This window comes from Marmota monax, unplaced genomic scaffold, assembly GCF_021218885.2.
Source record: "Marmota monax isolate L192 unplaced genomic scaffold, Marmota_monax_Labrador192_F-V1.1 WCK01_AAM20220418_F8-fsc00055, whole genome shotgun sequence".
NCBI lineage: Eukaryota > Metazoa > Chordata > Mammalia > Rodentia > Sciuridae > Marmota > Marmota monax.
The window spans coordinates 663,472-681,153 of record NW_026695205.1 but is presented as its reverse complement, the minus strand read 5'-3'; the positions used below and the strand labels follow the sequence as shown (position 1 = coordinate 681,153).

Sequence of the window (17,682 nt, the reverse complement as noted above, 5' to 3'; positions counted from 1 at the left end):
TTGCTGTTAAATAGTCATAATCTGTAATGATCTCTGAGGTTCCTTTACCCAGAATTTTAACTTTAGTCATGTCTGTTCTTTTAGAGGACGAAACATCTTACCAAACTGTTATAAGCCAGACAGTCTCAAAGAAAACTGTCAGGAGAACACAAGAGGCTCCAGGTAAAAATAGTTAATTTTTTGTTTTTCTCCTTACTTGTGAACTTTTTGAAGTATAGATTTATCAAGTGTTCATCAAGGATCCCAAGTCATACTTCCTTTAGTTTCGTGGGTCATTCTGTGTCAGTTCATTGACTTAAACAATATAGGAATGTGTCGAGAAAAGAAAAGGTGGATCTTTCAGTATGCACTCAAAGTACCGGTCACTCTGTATATACTAATTCTTTTTTTTTTTTTTTTAAGAGAGAGAGAGAGGTGGGATTTTTTAATATTTATTTTTTAGTTTTCGGTGGACACAACATCTTTATTTTATTTTTATGTGGTGCCGAGGATCAAACCCAGCACCCCGCGCATGCCAGGCGAGCGCGCTACCACTTGAGCCACATCCCCAGCCCTATACTAATTCTTATAACCTTGCAGGATAGATATTATACCCTTTTGTTTGCTGGTACCGGTGATTAAACCCAGGACCTTGAGCATGTTAGGCAAATGCTCTCCCAGTGAGCTACACTACACTCCCAGCCGTTTTTATTTTATTTTTGAGGCAGGATCTTGTTAAGTTGCCCAGGCTGGCCTCAAACTTTCCATCCTCCTTCCTCAGCCTTACAAGTAGCTGTGATTACAGTTATGCACTTAACTATACACGTTTTATAGATGAGAAAACTGAAGCTCAAAGCATCTAAGATTCTTCTCTTAATTAAGATCGTGTGATGTCTAACAGCCAAAATTCAGACCCAGGTTCAATTTAGTTTATTAATGCCTCAGTTTTTTCATTTATTTTCAGTTTGCTTTTCTTGATAACAAGAAAATTTCATAAGACCTATTGAAACTGATCATCCCTGGGTTTTGTTGTTGTTGTGGTTGTGGTTGTTTTTAATACTAGTGATTGAACCAAGGGGTGTTTTACCACTGAGCTACACCCTTTTTTATTTTGAGACACAGGTTCACTAAGTTGCTTAGAATCTTACTAAGTTGCTGAGGCTTTCAGGAAACTTTCAATCCTTCTGCCTCAGCCTCCTGCGTCTCTGGGATTATAGGTGTGCACCACCATGCCATCCCTGGTTTTTATTGCCCAAATCCTGATTTATTTATCTGTTACTTCTATTACAATTATTCTTTATAATTTGAACTATTCTATTCTCAATTTAGAATAAAGTATGTCTGGTTGTAGTTCAGTTTCAGATAAACACACCTTTATGCTTTACCCACCTACCTGAAGCCTCAGGCTTTTATAGCTGTATTACTTGCCCTGTGTAACTCACAGGACCACTGGAAAAAAGAGTCCATGTGAAATCACTTTGTACACTATAGAACATACAAATGATAAGGCTTTTTCCCCGCCTCCTCTCATGGTAGTTTATAAGAGATAGTTTGTAAAATGTTGAGCACCTGCTTTATGCCAGTTCCCACACTTGATGCTGAGGGTGTAGTGATGAGCAAAGCAGACAAGGGAAGGAGACTTCTACCCAAAGAAGGGTATTTGCTATTTTATTTTTTTTATACCTCTCTCTGGTACTCTGTCTCCTTCAAATATGTTACCAAGGGCTGTGTATATAGTAACACACAGGAAAAGCTTCTTAAATGAATAGATGGGAACTAAAGATAGTAATTGATGTCTGTAGATTTTTTTAACAGCTCAACAACAAATGGATTTTGAGCTTTAGGTTTGAATTAAACCAAAAAAGTTGGTACAAAAAAGTATAAATACAAAAGGTATTTGTAATATTGGGAGTAATTAGTAAGTAAAATTTGCCCCTTTATCAACATATGTACAAGGTTTACTTTTAGTGTATATTATCATATATGTGTACTAGTGTGTGTTTTCTAAATGCCTGATATGTGAAATGCTAACAACCAAATAGCTATTTCATAGAATCTTAGAATTGAAAGATTTAGGGGGATCATCAGAGTTCCAGAATGTGTTTTTTCCAGTTTTTCTCTTTTCATACTGAGAATTAAACCTGGGGCCACAGCATGTTAGGCAAGTGCTGTAACTCAGAGCTACATCCCAAGCCCTTTTTTAAAAAAAATATTTTTTAAATTGTAGATGGACACAATATCTTAAATATTTGTTTGTATGTGGTGCTAAGGATCGAACCCAGTGCCTCACACGTGCAAGGCAAGTGCTCTACCACTGAGCCACAACCCAGCCTCAACCCCTTTTTAAATTTTATGTTGAGACAGGATCTTGCTGAGTTGCCCAGGCTGGTCTTGAACCATCCTTCTGCCTCTGCCTCCCAAGTCACTAGGATTACAAGCATGCAGCACTATGCCTGTCTATTTTTGCAGCTTTCAAACAGAACCAAAACCATGCTTTTTTTATAGAAATGATTGAAACAAAACAGCATAATCCAAATTTAGGATATATATATTGGGTTTTATATTATACTGTATGGGGCCCTCTGAGAAAGCATACTTTATGTGTAGCTTTCTAGACGAAAATTAGCATGTTGTTTAATGAAACTAACTTCCCCGAAATCCTGCGTCATTAAACCCATAGACTGACATGAACTATGTCTAACAGTGACATCTTATTTAAAAGTAGACTTTGCGGGGCTGGGGATGTGGCTCAAGTGGTAGCGCGCTTGCCTGGCATGCGTGCGGCCCGGGTTCGATCCTCAGCACCACATACAAACAAAGATGTTGTGTCCGCCGAGAACTAAAAAAAAAAAAAAGTAGACTTTGCATTTCCTGAGCATACCCAGGGTTATATAGTTGGCTGGAGTAGATTATTAAATCAACTGTAAGATGAAAATATATCATCAATAATCCACAGTAAGGTAAATTATGAATGGAATAGATAATTTAGTTGGTGCTATAGTACAGATTTTGGTTCTTAATTAAGCAATTTAGAAGTTTTATTTAGTATTCCTTTCCTTTGGTACAGTGTGGTATACTGAGAAAAATGGCAAAGTTCTCCAAGACAAAGAATTTTATATGGCAAGAAACATCTCTAGTTCACTATGGTTACTAGTTCACAAGAGTTGTCACTTAGAGAAAACTTGTCTTTAGTTTTTTAGCATGATGAAAAGGTTTATAAATATTTGTTAACTAAATAAAGGGATGATTGCATAATAAATCAACTATTTTCCACATTTTTATATTTTTTAACTGTTTCTCTTCCTGTAGCAGTGGCAAGTGAAGATCCTGTGATTAGCCTATGTAGACCCCCTCTAAGAAGCCCAAGATCTGGTAAGAGATCATTTTGTTTGTTGGTTTAAGATTTTTTATAAATACAGTTTTATTTTTTGAATACTGCATATATTCATAAGGTTAAGAACTCAGATTTACTATAGATAGATGCAGGGAGACTTTTCATTTTCTGCTGTCCTTTAACCACCCAGTTTCATTAGCCAACCAATGTCAGTTTCTTATGTATTTTCCAAAGATTTTTTGGGGAGGGTTAAGGAAATTCATGTGTATAATTTTTCTCCTTTTCCAAACACAAAATTTTGACCCAATACGTAGTACTTTACACCTTCTTGTTGTTTGCTTTTAGTTTTATTTCACGTGTATTGAGATATCTTTCTGTATTAGTATATAAAAAAGTTCCTGGTTTTTGATTTGTTGTTTTTGTTTTTTTAGTACTTGAAATTGAATCCAGGGGTGCTTTACCATTGAGCTACATCCTCAGTCCTTTTTATTTTATTTTTCACCATGCTAGGGATTGAACCCAGGTCCTTGCACATGCTAAGGAAGTGCTCTACCACTGACCTACATCCCAAGCCCTTTTTTTTTTTAAATTTTGAGACAGGGTCTCACTAAGTTGCTTAGGGCCTCACTAAGTTGCCAAGGCTGGCCTGGAACTTGTAATCCTCTTGCCTCAGCCTCTCAAGTTGCTGGAATTACAGGGGTGCACCACCACACCTGTCTTTCCCTGATCTTTTTAAAGAAATTTTTCTTATACGTGGCTATGGTTCTTTTGTGCTAACATGATGCTTTTAAATTGAGTCAAGGACTTTCTATCCTTCTCAATATACTGCTAATAAAAAATTCAAGACTGAGATTTTGTGATATGGGCTATAAAATTTCTCCATCTCAATTACATTTCTTTTTGACTAAAACCTTAAAAGGTATTGCCCTTAAATGGATTTCATGACAGTGAAAGAAAACCAGTAAGATCACTCCACACATCTATTTTGTTTTCTGTGTTATTGATGGTGAAGGATGCTGTATCGAGGAACAAAAGGAAACTTGTTAATCTTTTCATTAGCTTTCTATTGCTCCTTATCCCTTTAAGAAAAAAATCATGATTTTTGTTTTGTATACAATTTGTTATTCTTTTAGGGTCAGAATGATAAAGATCTGTCAAGGTTTGAGCCTGTGGTAAAAAACCATATGATGCATTTCCTTTACAGCTCTAATCATTTTCTTACGTTCTGTCTTGCAGATTCAACTTACAAAACCAATGGAAATACTAAAATGAGTGAAGTAGGTTAGTGTTTCTCTAATTCTTATAAATTGTATTTGTCAGAATACAAGAGAACATATATTTTATTAGTCGCTTGAGAATATTACTTTGTTCATTATCTCTGCTTGTGGCACACTGTCCTGTGACATTGACCTGCTGTAGTAGTCTTGATTTTCATTCTATCTGAAATTGAATCTTTTGTTTTTTTAATTTATATGAGAGCATAAAATAGCAAATCAAAATAGTTTTTATTAGCCTTTGCTAAATTCATACTGTTGACAAAAAGAATATATCAACTTACGTATTATAGTTTTTCTCTTGATGTAGGAAGTAAGTTTGAAATGTTTTTCATTAAAAGTGCAGTGTTCTTTCTCATGTTTGTTGAACTACCTTAAATTCTTTTTTTTTTTTTTGCCTTCATATAGGACATGAGATTCCAGAATCTGTGGCTTTAAGTGAATCTACATTGAATATAATTGGACTTAGTTTTAAGGCAAAAAGAAGGAACTTTCATTTTTCTTAAGTAATATGTGGTTGCTATAGTTGCAACTTCCTCTATATTAAATTCATTTTTCACTTAAGCTCAGGCTGATGATTTCTTTAGAGACTTAGGGACTTATAGTATTTGGGTACTGAAAATGATCCTTGTAGTATGCAGCGTATTTTATATATTTTTCCCACCAGAGTTTCTCAAGTTTTGTCTCAAAATGTTAAAAAGCATGATTTTTTTGTTTTGCTTTGTTTTTTAAATATTTATAGTTGTAGATAAACACACAGTATCTTTATTTATTTTTATGTGGATCTGAGGATTGAACCCAGTGCCTTTTATGTTCAAGGCAAGCACTTTACCATTGAGCTACAGCCCCAACCCTAAAAAGCAGTTTTTTAAGCTATAGATTCTTAATTGGAAGAGAACTTGGAGCTGAAATAACCTAACATTCTTACTTTGCATGCTAGACTTAGAAATCATTTTATAATAGAAACTTAACTTTAAAAGTACTTTCAAAGTTACGTGTGTAGGCTCATGCCTATAATCCCAGCTACTTGTGAGGCTGAGTCAGGTGAACTGCTTGAGTCCAAGAGTTCAAGATCAAGATCAGCCTGAGCAATGTAGTGAGACAATTTTACATGTCCACAAAAAACATGTGACAGAGACTTTATGTGCTTCAAAAAGTCTAAACTATTTACTGTGTGGCCCTTTTTTCTTTTTTTAGTTGTCAATAGACCTTTATTTTAATGTGGTGCTGAGAATTAAACCCAGTACCACACACATGCTAGGCAAGTGCTCTGCCACTAAGCCACAACCACTGTGTGGCTCTTTATGGAAAAAATTTGTCCAGGTGCCATAGTACATGCCTGTAATCCCAGCAGTTCATGAGGCTGAGGCAGGAGGATAGTGAGTTCAAAGCCAGCCTCAGCAAAAGCAAGGTGCTGAGCAACTCAGTGAGACCCTGTCTCTAAATAAAATACAAAATAGGGCTGGGGATGTGGCTCAGTGGTTAAGTGCCCTTGAGCTTCATCCCTGGTACTCCCCGCCCCCCCAAAAAAATTGCTGATTCCTGGTTTATACTGATGATGGTAACAAAGACATTAAATCACCCAAGTTGCCATTTTATTTATTCTAAGAGTAAATTCAGGACTTTCTATTTTCCTGAATATATCTTTATTACAACACTCTTTACTAGGTTGTACTGATTGCGCAGGAACAAAGAAGACAATGACTCCTGTGTTCTATCTAGTCTTCCTTTGAAAAAGAATTGCTCTTACATTTATTATATTTTCGTATCTTTGTCCCCAGATAAAACATAGAGTAAATAAAGTTTATGTTTTTTTGAGAACATAGAGTAAATAAAGTTTATGTTTTCTTGAGTACCTGGCTTTCTCCACACCAAGCACATCTCATAAGTCTCTAGGAATCGGAAGATGTGGTGGGACATGTCTCTAATCACAGTGACTCTTGGGATGCTAAAGCAGGAGGATTCCAAGTTTGAGGCCAGCCTCTGCAACATAGTGAGGCCCTTTCTCAAAAAAAAAAAAGACTGGGATTTTTAACTCAGTGGTAAAGCAGCCCTGGGTTAAATCCCCAATACCAATTAAGAAAGAAAGAAAGAAATGTTAGAAATGTAGATGCTTTGGGAACCTGGGCTTTCATCCTTGGGTACTTTTATGAGTCTGGGTACTTTTATGAGTCTGACAAACTGAGATATACCTGGAATTTGTATTCCTTTAAAGAGTCTGGCTAAGCAAAAGAAAGTGGTACATTTAGTGGATGGTCTCCACAAGAGATGATTATAAGTGATCTGTTCTTAAACCAAAACCTAGGACTTCTGAAAGTAGCTTTTCCTAATCCGTTGATGATGATAAGAAGGTCACACCTATTCACAGTGTGGTTTACTACCATTTGTCTATTTGTTAAATCCACAACCTTTATAATTTCTCTTAATTTTTTATTAAAGACATTATATTTTTGCTTCAAATAGAATTTTAGCTTCTCACAGCTTCTATATGAACATAAGAAAGAATAATACCTACTTTCAAATTTTTAATTTTTTTGTACTGAGGATTTAACCCAGCTTTACCACTCAACTACTGCCTTTTATTATTATAATTTTTAACTTCTTTATTTATATACAGGGGTGCTTTACCCCTGAGCCATCCTCAGTCCTTTTTCTGTCTGTCTTTTTTTTTTTTTTTTTTTTTTTTTTTGAGACACTGGGGGCTGGGGATGTGGCTCAAGCGGTAGCTCGCTCGCCTGGCATGCATGTGGCCCGGGTTCGATCCTCAGCACCACATACAAACAAAGATGTTGTGTCTGCCGATAACTAAAAAATAAATATTAAAAAATTCAAAAAAAAATTTTGAGACCCCGAGTATGAATTCTTAAAGGTCTCACTAAATTGCTGAGGCTGGCCTTGAGTTGCTGGATTTCAGGCATGTGCCTCCTTCACACCTTTTAGAAAACAACACGTTTTTAATGCTTTAACCTCTGCATGTAGCAACCAACTTGAAATTAAAGGAAGCTGAATAACAAAATAGGGAAATGAAATTAAAATGTAGAAAGTCATAGATACTATTGACTCATTATCAGATATATTTATCTGTACATTGTTTGTAGATCACTTTAAAAATATGGAAATAGATTGAATGTTTTAAAACTTGCATGAAATCAAATTATTGAGAACCAATTTCAGGTTATTTTTCTTAAGTTGCTAATTAGTGTTATTTATCATTATCAGAGATATATTGGCAAAAGTCTTAACTTAAATGTTTTATTTGGGGCTTGAGATGTAGGCCAGTGGTAAAGCACTCATCCAGCATGTGCAAGACTCTGGGTTCCATCCTTAGTACCACAAAAGGGAAAAAATGTTAAATTTTGTTATCATAAAATCTATTCACTTATTGAATAAATATTTCTTTTTAACCACCTTCCGTGTGTCAGGTACTTACCTGAATACTTGGACCATAAAGAGCCAAGAAAGTTTTCTGCTAAAGAGTACATGATCTAATGACAAAGAAAAACAATTAAATTGATGTGAAATTTTTTTTCCAAATTCACCATATAATGCGTTAGCAGTTGCTTTCCACACTCCTATTTTCCCTCATCAACCTAAAATGGGCAAGAGAGAACAACTCTCCAAAACAGAGTTTATTTGAAAATCACAAGGAATTGTAGTCCAGGATGTGCACTGTATGGCGGACCATGAGTATAACTAAAGGGGGCTGGGGCATGAGGAAAATTTTAAAGACGTGAGAAGTCCATGTGAGCTGCTTTGAAATAAGCCTTGGCTACGAGAACTGTTGCAGGAGTTGGTGATTACTCGTTGGTAACTCTGGCTGTTGCTAGAGAGATGTCTTTATGGAAGTGACTACACTGGAATTTTTGTGGTGTAAGAGACTGATTATAATATAGTTCTTATCTTAAGCATACATGCATGAAGGACCTTCCTTAATGGCCTCCTGGCTCCATCTTGTTTAGGTTTGATAGTGACAACTTTTACACTCTTTAAAAAAAAAGAAAGAAAGAAAACAGGTTAAAGCCAGTAAAGAAAAACACTGAAAAGAAATATTCTCTACCTTTGTTGAAGTTTGAATCACACTGCTACTTCTCTATTTGTGTCTTTTCAGTATTTTAGGCTAATCATATTAATGCCTCCATTTGGGTAGATTTCCCTTTATTTAAAAAAAATTCAGAATAGCCTATGTAAAAATACTGTCTTTAAAGTATCGTAAGTTTTGTTCATCTGTTTTTATTTGAATTCCCTTTTTCTCTAAGAAACAGGGATATACATGGCCTTGCTGGAACGAGAGAAAGGGTTTTTAACCTTTGTTTCTTCCTTTTTGGATACACCAGTGCACTAAAGACTTGGCTTGTCAGTTCAGCTGGAGTGGTGGAAAGGGAGACTTCTCAAGGGACTTAGGAAATCTAGCAAATAGGAGAATGAGAATGCATAAACCTATAGAGACTAAAATATTTGTCAATGTAGAACTTAATGTTTCCTGTACACCAAAGTTATATTTTAGTTGACAAATAGACCTATAACTGAGGAGAAAATAAATACTTTATTTCTGATTCTAATCTGTATCAGACTCGTTTCTAAAATAGCTAGATGGAAATGGTAGATTCTTTGTGATTTAACAGAAAAAAATATTTATTTAAAAAATATTTATTACCGGAATGTGCACATTCCAGTAATCCCAGCAGTTCAGGAAGTTGAGACAGGAGGAGCACAAGTTTACAGCCAGCCTCAGCAAAAGCGAGGCACTAAAATACAAAAAAATGCTGGGGATTTAGCCGAGTGCCCCTGAGTTCAGTCCTCAGTACCAAGAAAAAAAAAAACTGTATGCTCAATAATAATTCCTAAGCAATAGCTTTTGAAGTTTTATATACATGCTTTTCTTTTCTAGAAGCGGCCAATGTCTTACAGAAGGTCAATTTTTCCGAAGAAGAAGGTATTCTCTTTTTAAATATCATGCAAAATAATCTTAAGACTTTTTCTTCACATTAGAAGCAATTTTAATAAATATGTAAGAGGTAAGAACAGAAAATAGTGTCTTTTTCTTCTGGAAAAAAAAAATTAATACATATCTAAACTGTTAAACCAGAATATAATGGGATAGAATGAATGATGAGAACCCTAAATATTTTTGTTTGTTTGTTTTTTGAGGTACTGGGGATTGAACTCAGGGCACTCAACCACTGAGCCATATGCCCAGCCCTATTTTGTATTTTATTTAGAGACAGGGTCTCACTGAGTTGCTTAGTACCTTGCTGTTGCTGGCTTTGAACTCTTGATCCTCCTGCCTCAGCCTCCCCTGTCATTTGTTTTTTTTAATTGCAGTGCTAAGGATAAAACCTAGGTGCTCTGCCACTGAGCTATACCTCCAGCCCCTTATGTATATTTTAAGCATCTTTTTGTCTTTTGAGTTAATTTTAAACAGAAATAATATTTTCCATTTCTGGCATGTGTTAGCCTTTGATTATGGTATTAAAATAATCACTTTTCCAAATTCTCATAACTAGTCAGTGTTTTAAAAGTACATATATAAAGTTTTGTTCATTTTTAAGCCACATAATCTGAAATTAGTCACCTGTATACTGAAAGGTTTGTGTGTAGGTGTGTGTACATTACCCCCTAAACACACACTTATAAATAAATACACATCTGTACAGTAATTGTGTTTGAATTTAATTACATGTTAACTATATGTATGTAGTTTTCCCTCCCTAAAATAAATTTTTTCCATTATTTAATACTCATCTGTTGTTTTTGATTTTTGTGTGTGGGTGTTTGTGGTACTGAGGATTGATGCCAGAGGTGCCACTACCACTGAGCTACATCCCCAGCCCCCTTTTTTAAAAAATTTTTCTTTTGAGGTAGAATCTCACTAAGTTGTCCAGGCTGGACTTGAACTTACAATCCTTCTTCCTCAGCTTTTCCCATTGGTGTAACTACAAGTGTGCACCATCAAGCCTAGCTGTTAATTTTTTACTCTACATTAAAGCCTCAGAGTATACTCTTTTAGCTAGTAAGCTGAATGTTTGTTTGTTTAGGAAATACTTATGTATCTTAAAGAACATCAAACAAGTGGAACTCACTTGGAAATTTGTGATTCAAAATAGTAAGCATAATAAATGAAAATTCCATATCTGAAATTTAAAAGCCTTCATTTTAATGTTGCATTGTTTGTTTTTTTAATGCAGACCTTATAAGCTTTAGAATAAATACTATACCAATACGTTATTCTCTTTAGGAGAAACCGAAGATGATGATCAAGACAGCTCTTACAGTGACATCACTGCTGTTAAGGTCAAATCCGGGGATTCTGTTGAATCTAGAGGTAACCTTGCTTTATATACATATGAGTCTTCTCAGGAATTATTTTTTTAGTTAAAACATAAATGTATTTTAACATTTGCTTTTTAAAAAAATTTCTGAATTTTTTTATTAAAAACCCTTAATACTTATTAAAATTACTCATTCCATATACATATAGTAACTAGCTAAGTAAATCACTTTTAGCCTGTATAGTTATTTAAGGAAAATAAGATATTTTTGTACTCAAAAAAGAATTACCTGTTGTATTTGAATTTTACAAAGAAATTAGTCACATGGACATTGGAACATCCCACACTATCAGGAGTGTTACTTAGTTTTTAAGGAAGTTTTAATATTCATAGATAACCACTTTTCTCTGGATTATTCAAATTCATACCAAGTTAGTGATGTAATGACAGTTGCTGATTAAATAGAGAATAAAACTAATTTGAGTATTAAGAGGATGTAATGAGTACTTTTATATTTTAGTCCCACAGAAAAGTAATTGTCTTTCCCCTTACCTAACTCATGAGAATTTCTGTAATTCCTATGAGTTACTTCATCATTCCTTTAAAACCTCATCCCTTTACACTAATGCTCTCCCTTCCTATTTTCATGAGATCACTTTCTTCTGTTTTTTTTCTCCCTAGTTTCCACTTACCACTTTTAATTTTCTGAGTTTGACTCATTTGTTTAACATGGTGCTCCACAGTTCTATGATTTCCTGAAAATGACATAAATTTGTTGGTTTACGTGACTGAATAAAACTCCATTGTGTATATATAAAAAAAATAAATAAAAAATAAGCCTATAAGATTGGCCTAGAATGCATAAGGCCCTGCATTCAGTTCCCAGCACTGCAAAAAATTTTAAAACCCATAATCTGGTTTATGGGCATCTGGTATTCTGTATATTTCCCACTCTTCCTCATTTTCTTTCCTTCATTCTTAATTGATAGAGAAATCCTAAAAGAAGCTATGTAACATTTCTAAGTGGCTAAGAACATGGCCTCTGGAGCCAGAATCCCTCCAATTCTTCACTTACTTGGTGTACATACCCTCACTTAATTGCTTAATTTCTATGTTTCTCAGTTTTCTAACCCGTGTGTAGGGCCACAGCCCAGTTGGGATGACGCATGGCATTTTTGCCAGATCGGAGTGGTTGAGAGGTGATGCCAGCAAGCCATTGAGATGATGATGGTTATGTTAAGCTGTGTATTCAATTGTATATTAGACCCCTGCTGTCCGCCTAGGCCTGCTACTTTGGAGTTCCAGGGATTCCTGGGGAGTTCGTGTTGGTTAGGGAAGTGCTGGAGGAGGGATTTCCGGTTGGTGTGTGGTGTGTCCCAGGAGAAGGCCAAGGGAGTTCGGAAATAAAGTTTGTTCCTGCTTGAGTGGCTCCTGATTTGTGCCCAGCCAGTCTGCGGCATTTGGTGGCCCGTATGGGATCGAACCCGCGACCTTGGTGTTATCAGCACCAAGCTCTAACCAACCTCCTCCAGCACTTCCCCAACCAAAGCATGAACTCCCCAGGCAGGGGTCTAATATACAATTGAATACACAGCTTAACATAACCATCATCATCTCAATGGCTTGCTGGCATCACCTCTCAACCACTCCCGTTCTGGCAAAAATGCCATGCCATCCCGACTTGGCTGTGGCCCTCAACATCTGTGTTGTTGTGAAGATTAAATTAATTCACATATTCAGAACACTTAGTATCTGGTACATTGTGAACATTTACAATAAGCACTATTATTAGTTTTTATATATGTATACATTGAGCTCTAAAAATTTGAAATTAAGCCATTTGTATAGCCAGTAGTTCACTGCCTACAAGCATATAACTTTGGAACTATATAACCGATGTCTGTGACCCCTTTAGAAATCTAATAAGTTCTTGTGCATACCTACATGCAGAAGAAAATTCCATGTAAAGAGCAAAGCATTGAGGCATATTAAGATACTGAGCCAGGTGCATTGGTACGCGCCTGTAATCCCGTGGCTCAGGAGGCTAAAGCAGGAGGATCTCAAGTTCAAAGCTAGCTTCAGCAACTTAGCAAGGCCCTAACCAACAGTGAGACCCTGTCTCTAAATAAAATATAAAAAAGGGCTGGGGATGTGGCTCAGTGGTTAAGTGCCTTTGGGTTCAATACCCGGTACCAAAAAAAAAAAGAATACTGGTCTCCCAAGGTCATCTTCTAAGCCAGTCATCACCAAAGAGTTATAAGAAGATCCACTGGAATACAAGAAGAAAATACTAAAATTTCACATTTTTTAATTTCATTCTTTTAAAATGTCTAATTTTATAATATACACAACTCATGGACCAGGGATATAATATAGCTCAGTGGTAGAACACTTGCCTAGCTTGTGCAAGACCCTGGGTTCAATCCTCAGCACTGGAAAAAAAAAATTACATATTAACTAGTGTATTACTTCAGTGATGCATGTTTTAATGTTAGAAAAAATGTGATGGATATTATTATCCAAAGTACATGTATGCGGGCTAGGGCTGGAGCTCAGCGATAAAGTGCTTCCCTAGCACATGTGAGGTGCTGGGTTCCATCCTCAGCACCACATAAAAATAAATCAATAAAGGTATTTAAAAAAATACATGTATGAAGACACAAATTGGTGTGAATATACTTTGTATATAACCAGAGATATGAAAAATTGTGCTCTATATGTGTAATAAGAATTGTAATGTATTCCACTGTCATATATAAATAAAAAATAATTAAAGAAAAAATGTTTCAAGGATCAAGGCTCAAAATTTTTTTAGTAAGAGTAGTATACTAAAAAAAGAAAGAAAGAAAGAAAAAGTTGTGTACTGTCAAAAATTAGCCAGATGTGTCAAATGCTTGTTTCCAAAATACCAATCTGACCATTATTAAACAAATTTTAAAATGTTGCAAGAAAATTTTCTCCAAAATCTTTGCCAGCTACTCTTCTGATAGAGAATTAATAGGGCTGGGGATGTGGCTCAAGTGGTAGCGTGCTCACCTGGCATGCTTGCGGCCAGGGTTTGATCCTCAGCACCACATACAAACAAAGATGTGTCCACCGAAAGCTAAAAAAAAATAAAAATATTAAAATCCTCCCTCTCTCAATCGCTCTCTTTCTCTCTCTTAAAAAAAGAGAATTAATAGCTAGGATATTTAAAGAAATTTTTAAAACTTTACACCAAAAAATCAAATAACCCAATTAATAAATGGGCAAACTAATGAAACAGCCAGTTCTCAAAAGAAAAAATACAAATGGCCAACAAGCATACGAAAAAATGTTCAGCATCATGAGCAATTAGAGAAATGCAAATCAAAACTACACTGAGATTTCATCTCACACTAGTCAGAAGGGCAGTCATCAAGAATACAAATAATAAATGCCAAGAGTATGTGGAGAAAAATTAACACATTTTACACCATTGGTGGGATTGTAAATTAGTACAACCACTATGGAAATCAGTATGGAGGTTTCTCAAATGACTAGGCACAGACCCACCTTATGACCCAGCTTAACTCCTTGGTATTTATCCTTGAAGAACTGAAGTCATCATACTACAGTGATAAGTGCATATCATGTTTATAGTAGCACAATTCACAGTAGCCAAACTATGGAACCAGCCTAGGTGTCTTATCAACAGATGAATGGATAGAGAAAATGTGGTATTGTAAGGATCCCTGGAAATGTTGGAGAAAGAGACCACCAAGTGACCACTCATGCAATTGGCAGAAGGGGGATTTATTGAACCAGCATGCTGGGGCTCCATGCCCACTGAAGAAGGGAAAGCAGCCCAGAGCCCCGAGCAGGGGCTGAGCACTGCTTAAGTACACTTTTTGGGGAGGGCGGAGGGCTTTGTATACATCAGAACAAATCATCATTAGGCGCGGGAAAATTGAATAACAACTCCTAAACATGATTGGTTCATTCATTGGCGGGAACAGGTCAGGCTGGAGTGATAGGTCATTCCTAAGGAGGGGGTTACATTTAAACTGATTGGTCCAGGCCCTGCAATGCCTACGTGCGACCACACAGAGCCCTTATTAAACAACCAATAGTCAGGGGAAATATTTACTGGGCAGTTCCAAGCATTGTCTCAACAGCTACAGAAATTTCAGGTTTTGCAGGTAGCATAGAAACCTAAATACCTAATCCTTTACATTTTAACTCAGACCTTGCAGCTTAGAAACTTTACAACACCCGGTTTTTTACCCTTTAACTTTTACGCTTTAACTTCAATTTCTTTTACCCTTACAGTATATACATAATGGAGTTTTATTCATCCATAAAGAAAAATGAAATTATGTCATTTGCAGGAAAATAGCCATTATGTTAAGCAAAATAAGTCGGACTCAGAAGGTGAAGAGTCCTATGTTTTCTCTCATGCAGAAGCTAGAGAGAAAAAAGAAAAGATGGGGGTGGATCTCATGAAAATCAAAGGGAGATCAGTAGAGGAAAGGGACCAAGGAGTGGGAGCCGGGAGGTAGAGGGAAGTGCTGGGGAGTGACGTTGGCCAAATTTATTGTTATATTATATGAATGTATACATAGATAACAATAAGTCCCATTATTATGTACAATAATAAGACACCAATTTAAAAAATGTGGGAAAAACCAATTTTCTCTAATGCAGAAATTTCATTTTCTATATCTTACAGTTTTTTTAAGTGGTGTATAGGGAAAACACAAACTTTTTAAAATAAGTTGTGTACCTGAATGTTAAATTCTCTGTGGTTTGTCTATTTTTGATCTTTTGATTAAATATTCATTATTTTCTTGTAAAATGTGCACTTAAAAAGTTAAATACAATTTACAGTGTTCTTTTTTTTTTTTTTTTTAATGTTTTAGATCTAACCACCAGATCATCTGGTCAACATCCAGAATCAATTTGGAGATTATCACAAAGTAAGTAAAGCAATGTTTGGAGGTCTACCTTTGGGCGTGGTCAGATGCTATTAGTGTTATTCTTATTTTTGAAGATCTTCTTTTGCAAATTAATGTAAATTAAAAAGAGATGTGATAAAAGCTAAAAAAGTTCACCCAGTATCTCTCTACTTTTTGATTTCACTTTTCTTTCCTTCTTTTCTCCCCCCCCACCATTTTTGGTATTGAGGATTGAACCCAGGGGTACTTTACCACTGAGCTATCTAGGCCTTTTTTATTTATTTTTTGAAACCAGGTTTTGCCAAATTGTTGAGGCTGGCCATGAACTTAGTCCTCCTGTCTCAGTCTCTGAAGTTGCTGAGATTGCAGGTGTGCAGCACTGCACCCAGTTTGATTTCACTTTTGAGTTAACTCTTCTCTAAACTCAAATCTGAATTTGAATTTTAAAAAGAAACAACAAGGTGGGGGCGGAAACCCTATTGCTTTCTGGGATTTGTTAAATATAAATGTATCAATTACATTTACTTTATTACAATAGTTTGAGTCTTACAATTCTGATAATTTTTATGATCTGATGTTGAGGAAATATGTCAAAAAATTTTGGAAAGTAATATACTAAAATGGTAACAATGATTTGTTCAGAATGACAGGAACATTGGTAACATTTTGTGGGGAGATGTTTGTGGGATGCTACTGGGAATTGAACCCAGGGCCTTTTATGTACTAAGCAAGTGCTCTACCACTGAGCTGCACATCCAGCCTGACATTTTTCTTTTATTTTATCATTGTCTGTATTTTGCAGATTATCTATAATGGATATGTATTTCTTAGGTTAAGTGAAAATAACTGTTTTCTTTTTCCATTTTTAAATAAGTCCCAGAATTTGAGTTACTTTTTGTTGTTGTTAATGGGTTTTTTTGTTTGTTTTTTGTTTCTTGGTACTGGAGATTGAACTCAGGGGCACTTAACCACTAAGCCACATCCCCAGCCCTTTTTTGTATTTTATTTAGAGACAGGGTCTCACTGAGTTGCTTAGGGCCTCACTAAATTGCTAGGGCTGGCCTTGAACTCATGATCCTCCTGCTTCAGTCTCCCAAGCCACTGGGATTACAGGCATGCACCTCTGTGCCCAGCTGAGTTACTTATTAATTAAATGAAAATATCCTTGTATGTAAGGTCTTCAAGAACTTTTTTCTTCCATACCCTTTTTTTTAAAATAAGACTACTTTTAAAGAAAACATTGTTGGAAATCGATCTAATCACTGTTCTTAGAATTCCTCCCCCTCTCCCCAAACTGGGGATTGAATCCAGGGGCACTTTACCATTGAATCACATACCTAGCCTTTTGAGGCGGGGCAGGGGGATGTACCAGGAATTGAACCCAGGATTGCTTAACCACTGACCCACATCCTCTGCCCTTTTTATATTTTATGTTGAAACAGGGTCTCACTGAGTTGCTTAGAGCCTAGGTTGCTAAAGCAGGCTTTGAACTCACAATCCTCATGCCTCAGCCTCCCAGATGCATAAATAAAATTTGACGTTGATATTGACATTGGTATTTGTGTATATTATAAATGGACAGAAGTAATACATTTCTTCTAGTGGATTTTAAAATTTGCTTTGTTATAGTTGTAATGTTATTTTCTAATTATCCTCTTGCATCATTTTACAGTTATTCTTAAATACCACTTTTAAACTTGAAGTGGCATCTTTTACTTCCAAGCTAACTTTACAGTGCCCACAAATTTGCATATATAGTTCATACCATTCTATATAATATGACATATACTTCTGGACTGCCCGAATTTGTATCTCAGTCCCATTCCTTTTAGAATGTAATCTTAGGGAAATTATCAGTTTGTTTTCCCTTATTTAAAAAATAGGGTTAATAGCACCTTCTATATAAGGTG

The 17,682-nt window shown here is 35.7% G+C and overlaps 1 protein-coding gene across 3 annotated transcripts in view; it reads left to right on the top strand.

Moving 5' to 3' along the window:
- Tor1aip1 (torsin 1A interacting protein 1) overlaps window positions 1–17,682 on the top strand; it is a 32,100-nt gene that overhangs the window by 2,494 nt on the left and 11,924 nt on the right. For 2 of the 3 annotated variants that reach the window (XM_046430083.2, XM_046430081.2), the window contains exons 2-7: window positions 85–162; window positions 3,289–3,351; window positions 4,550–4,594; window positions 9,476–9,520; window positions 10,823–10,909; window positions 15,737–15,793. In XM_046430083.2, the coding sequence (XP_046286039.1) occupies window positions 85–162; window positions 3,289–3,351; window positions 4,550–4,594; window positions 9,476–9,520; window positions 10,823–10,909; window positions 15,737–15,793 (375 nt within the window). The remainder of the gene's footprint in view (window positions 1–84; window positions 163–3,288; window positions 3,352–4,549; window positions 4,595–9,475; window positions 9,521–10,822; window positions 10,910–15,736; window positions 15,794–17,682) is intronic. The other variant, XM_046430082.2, reaches the window with a different exon arrangement.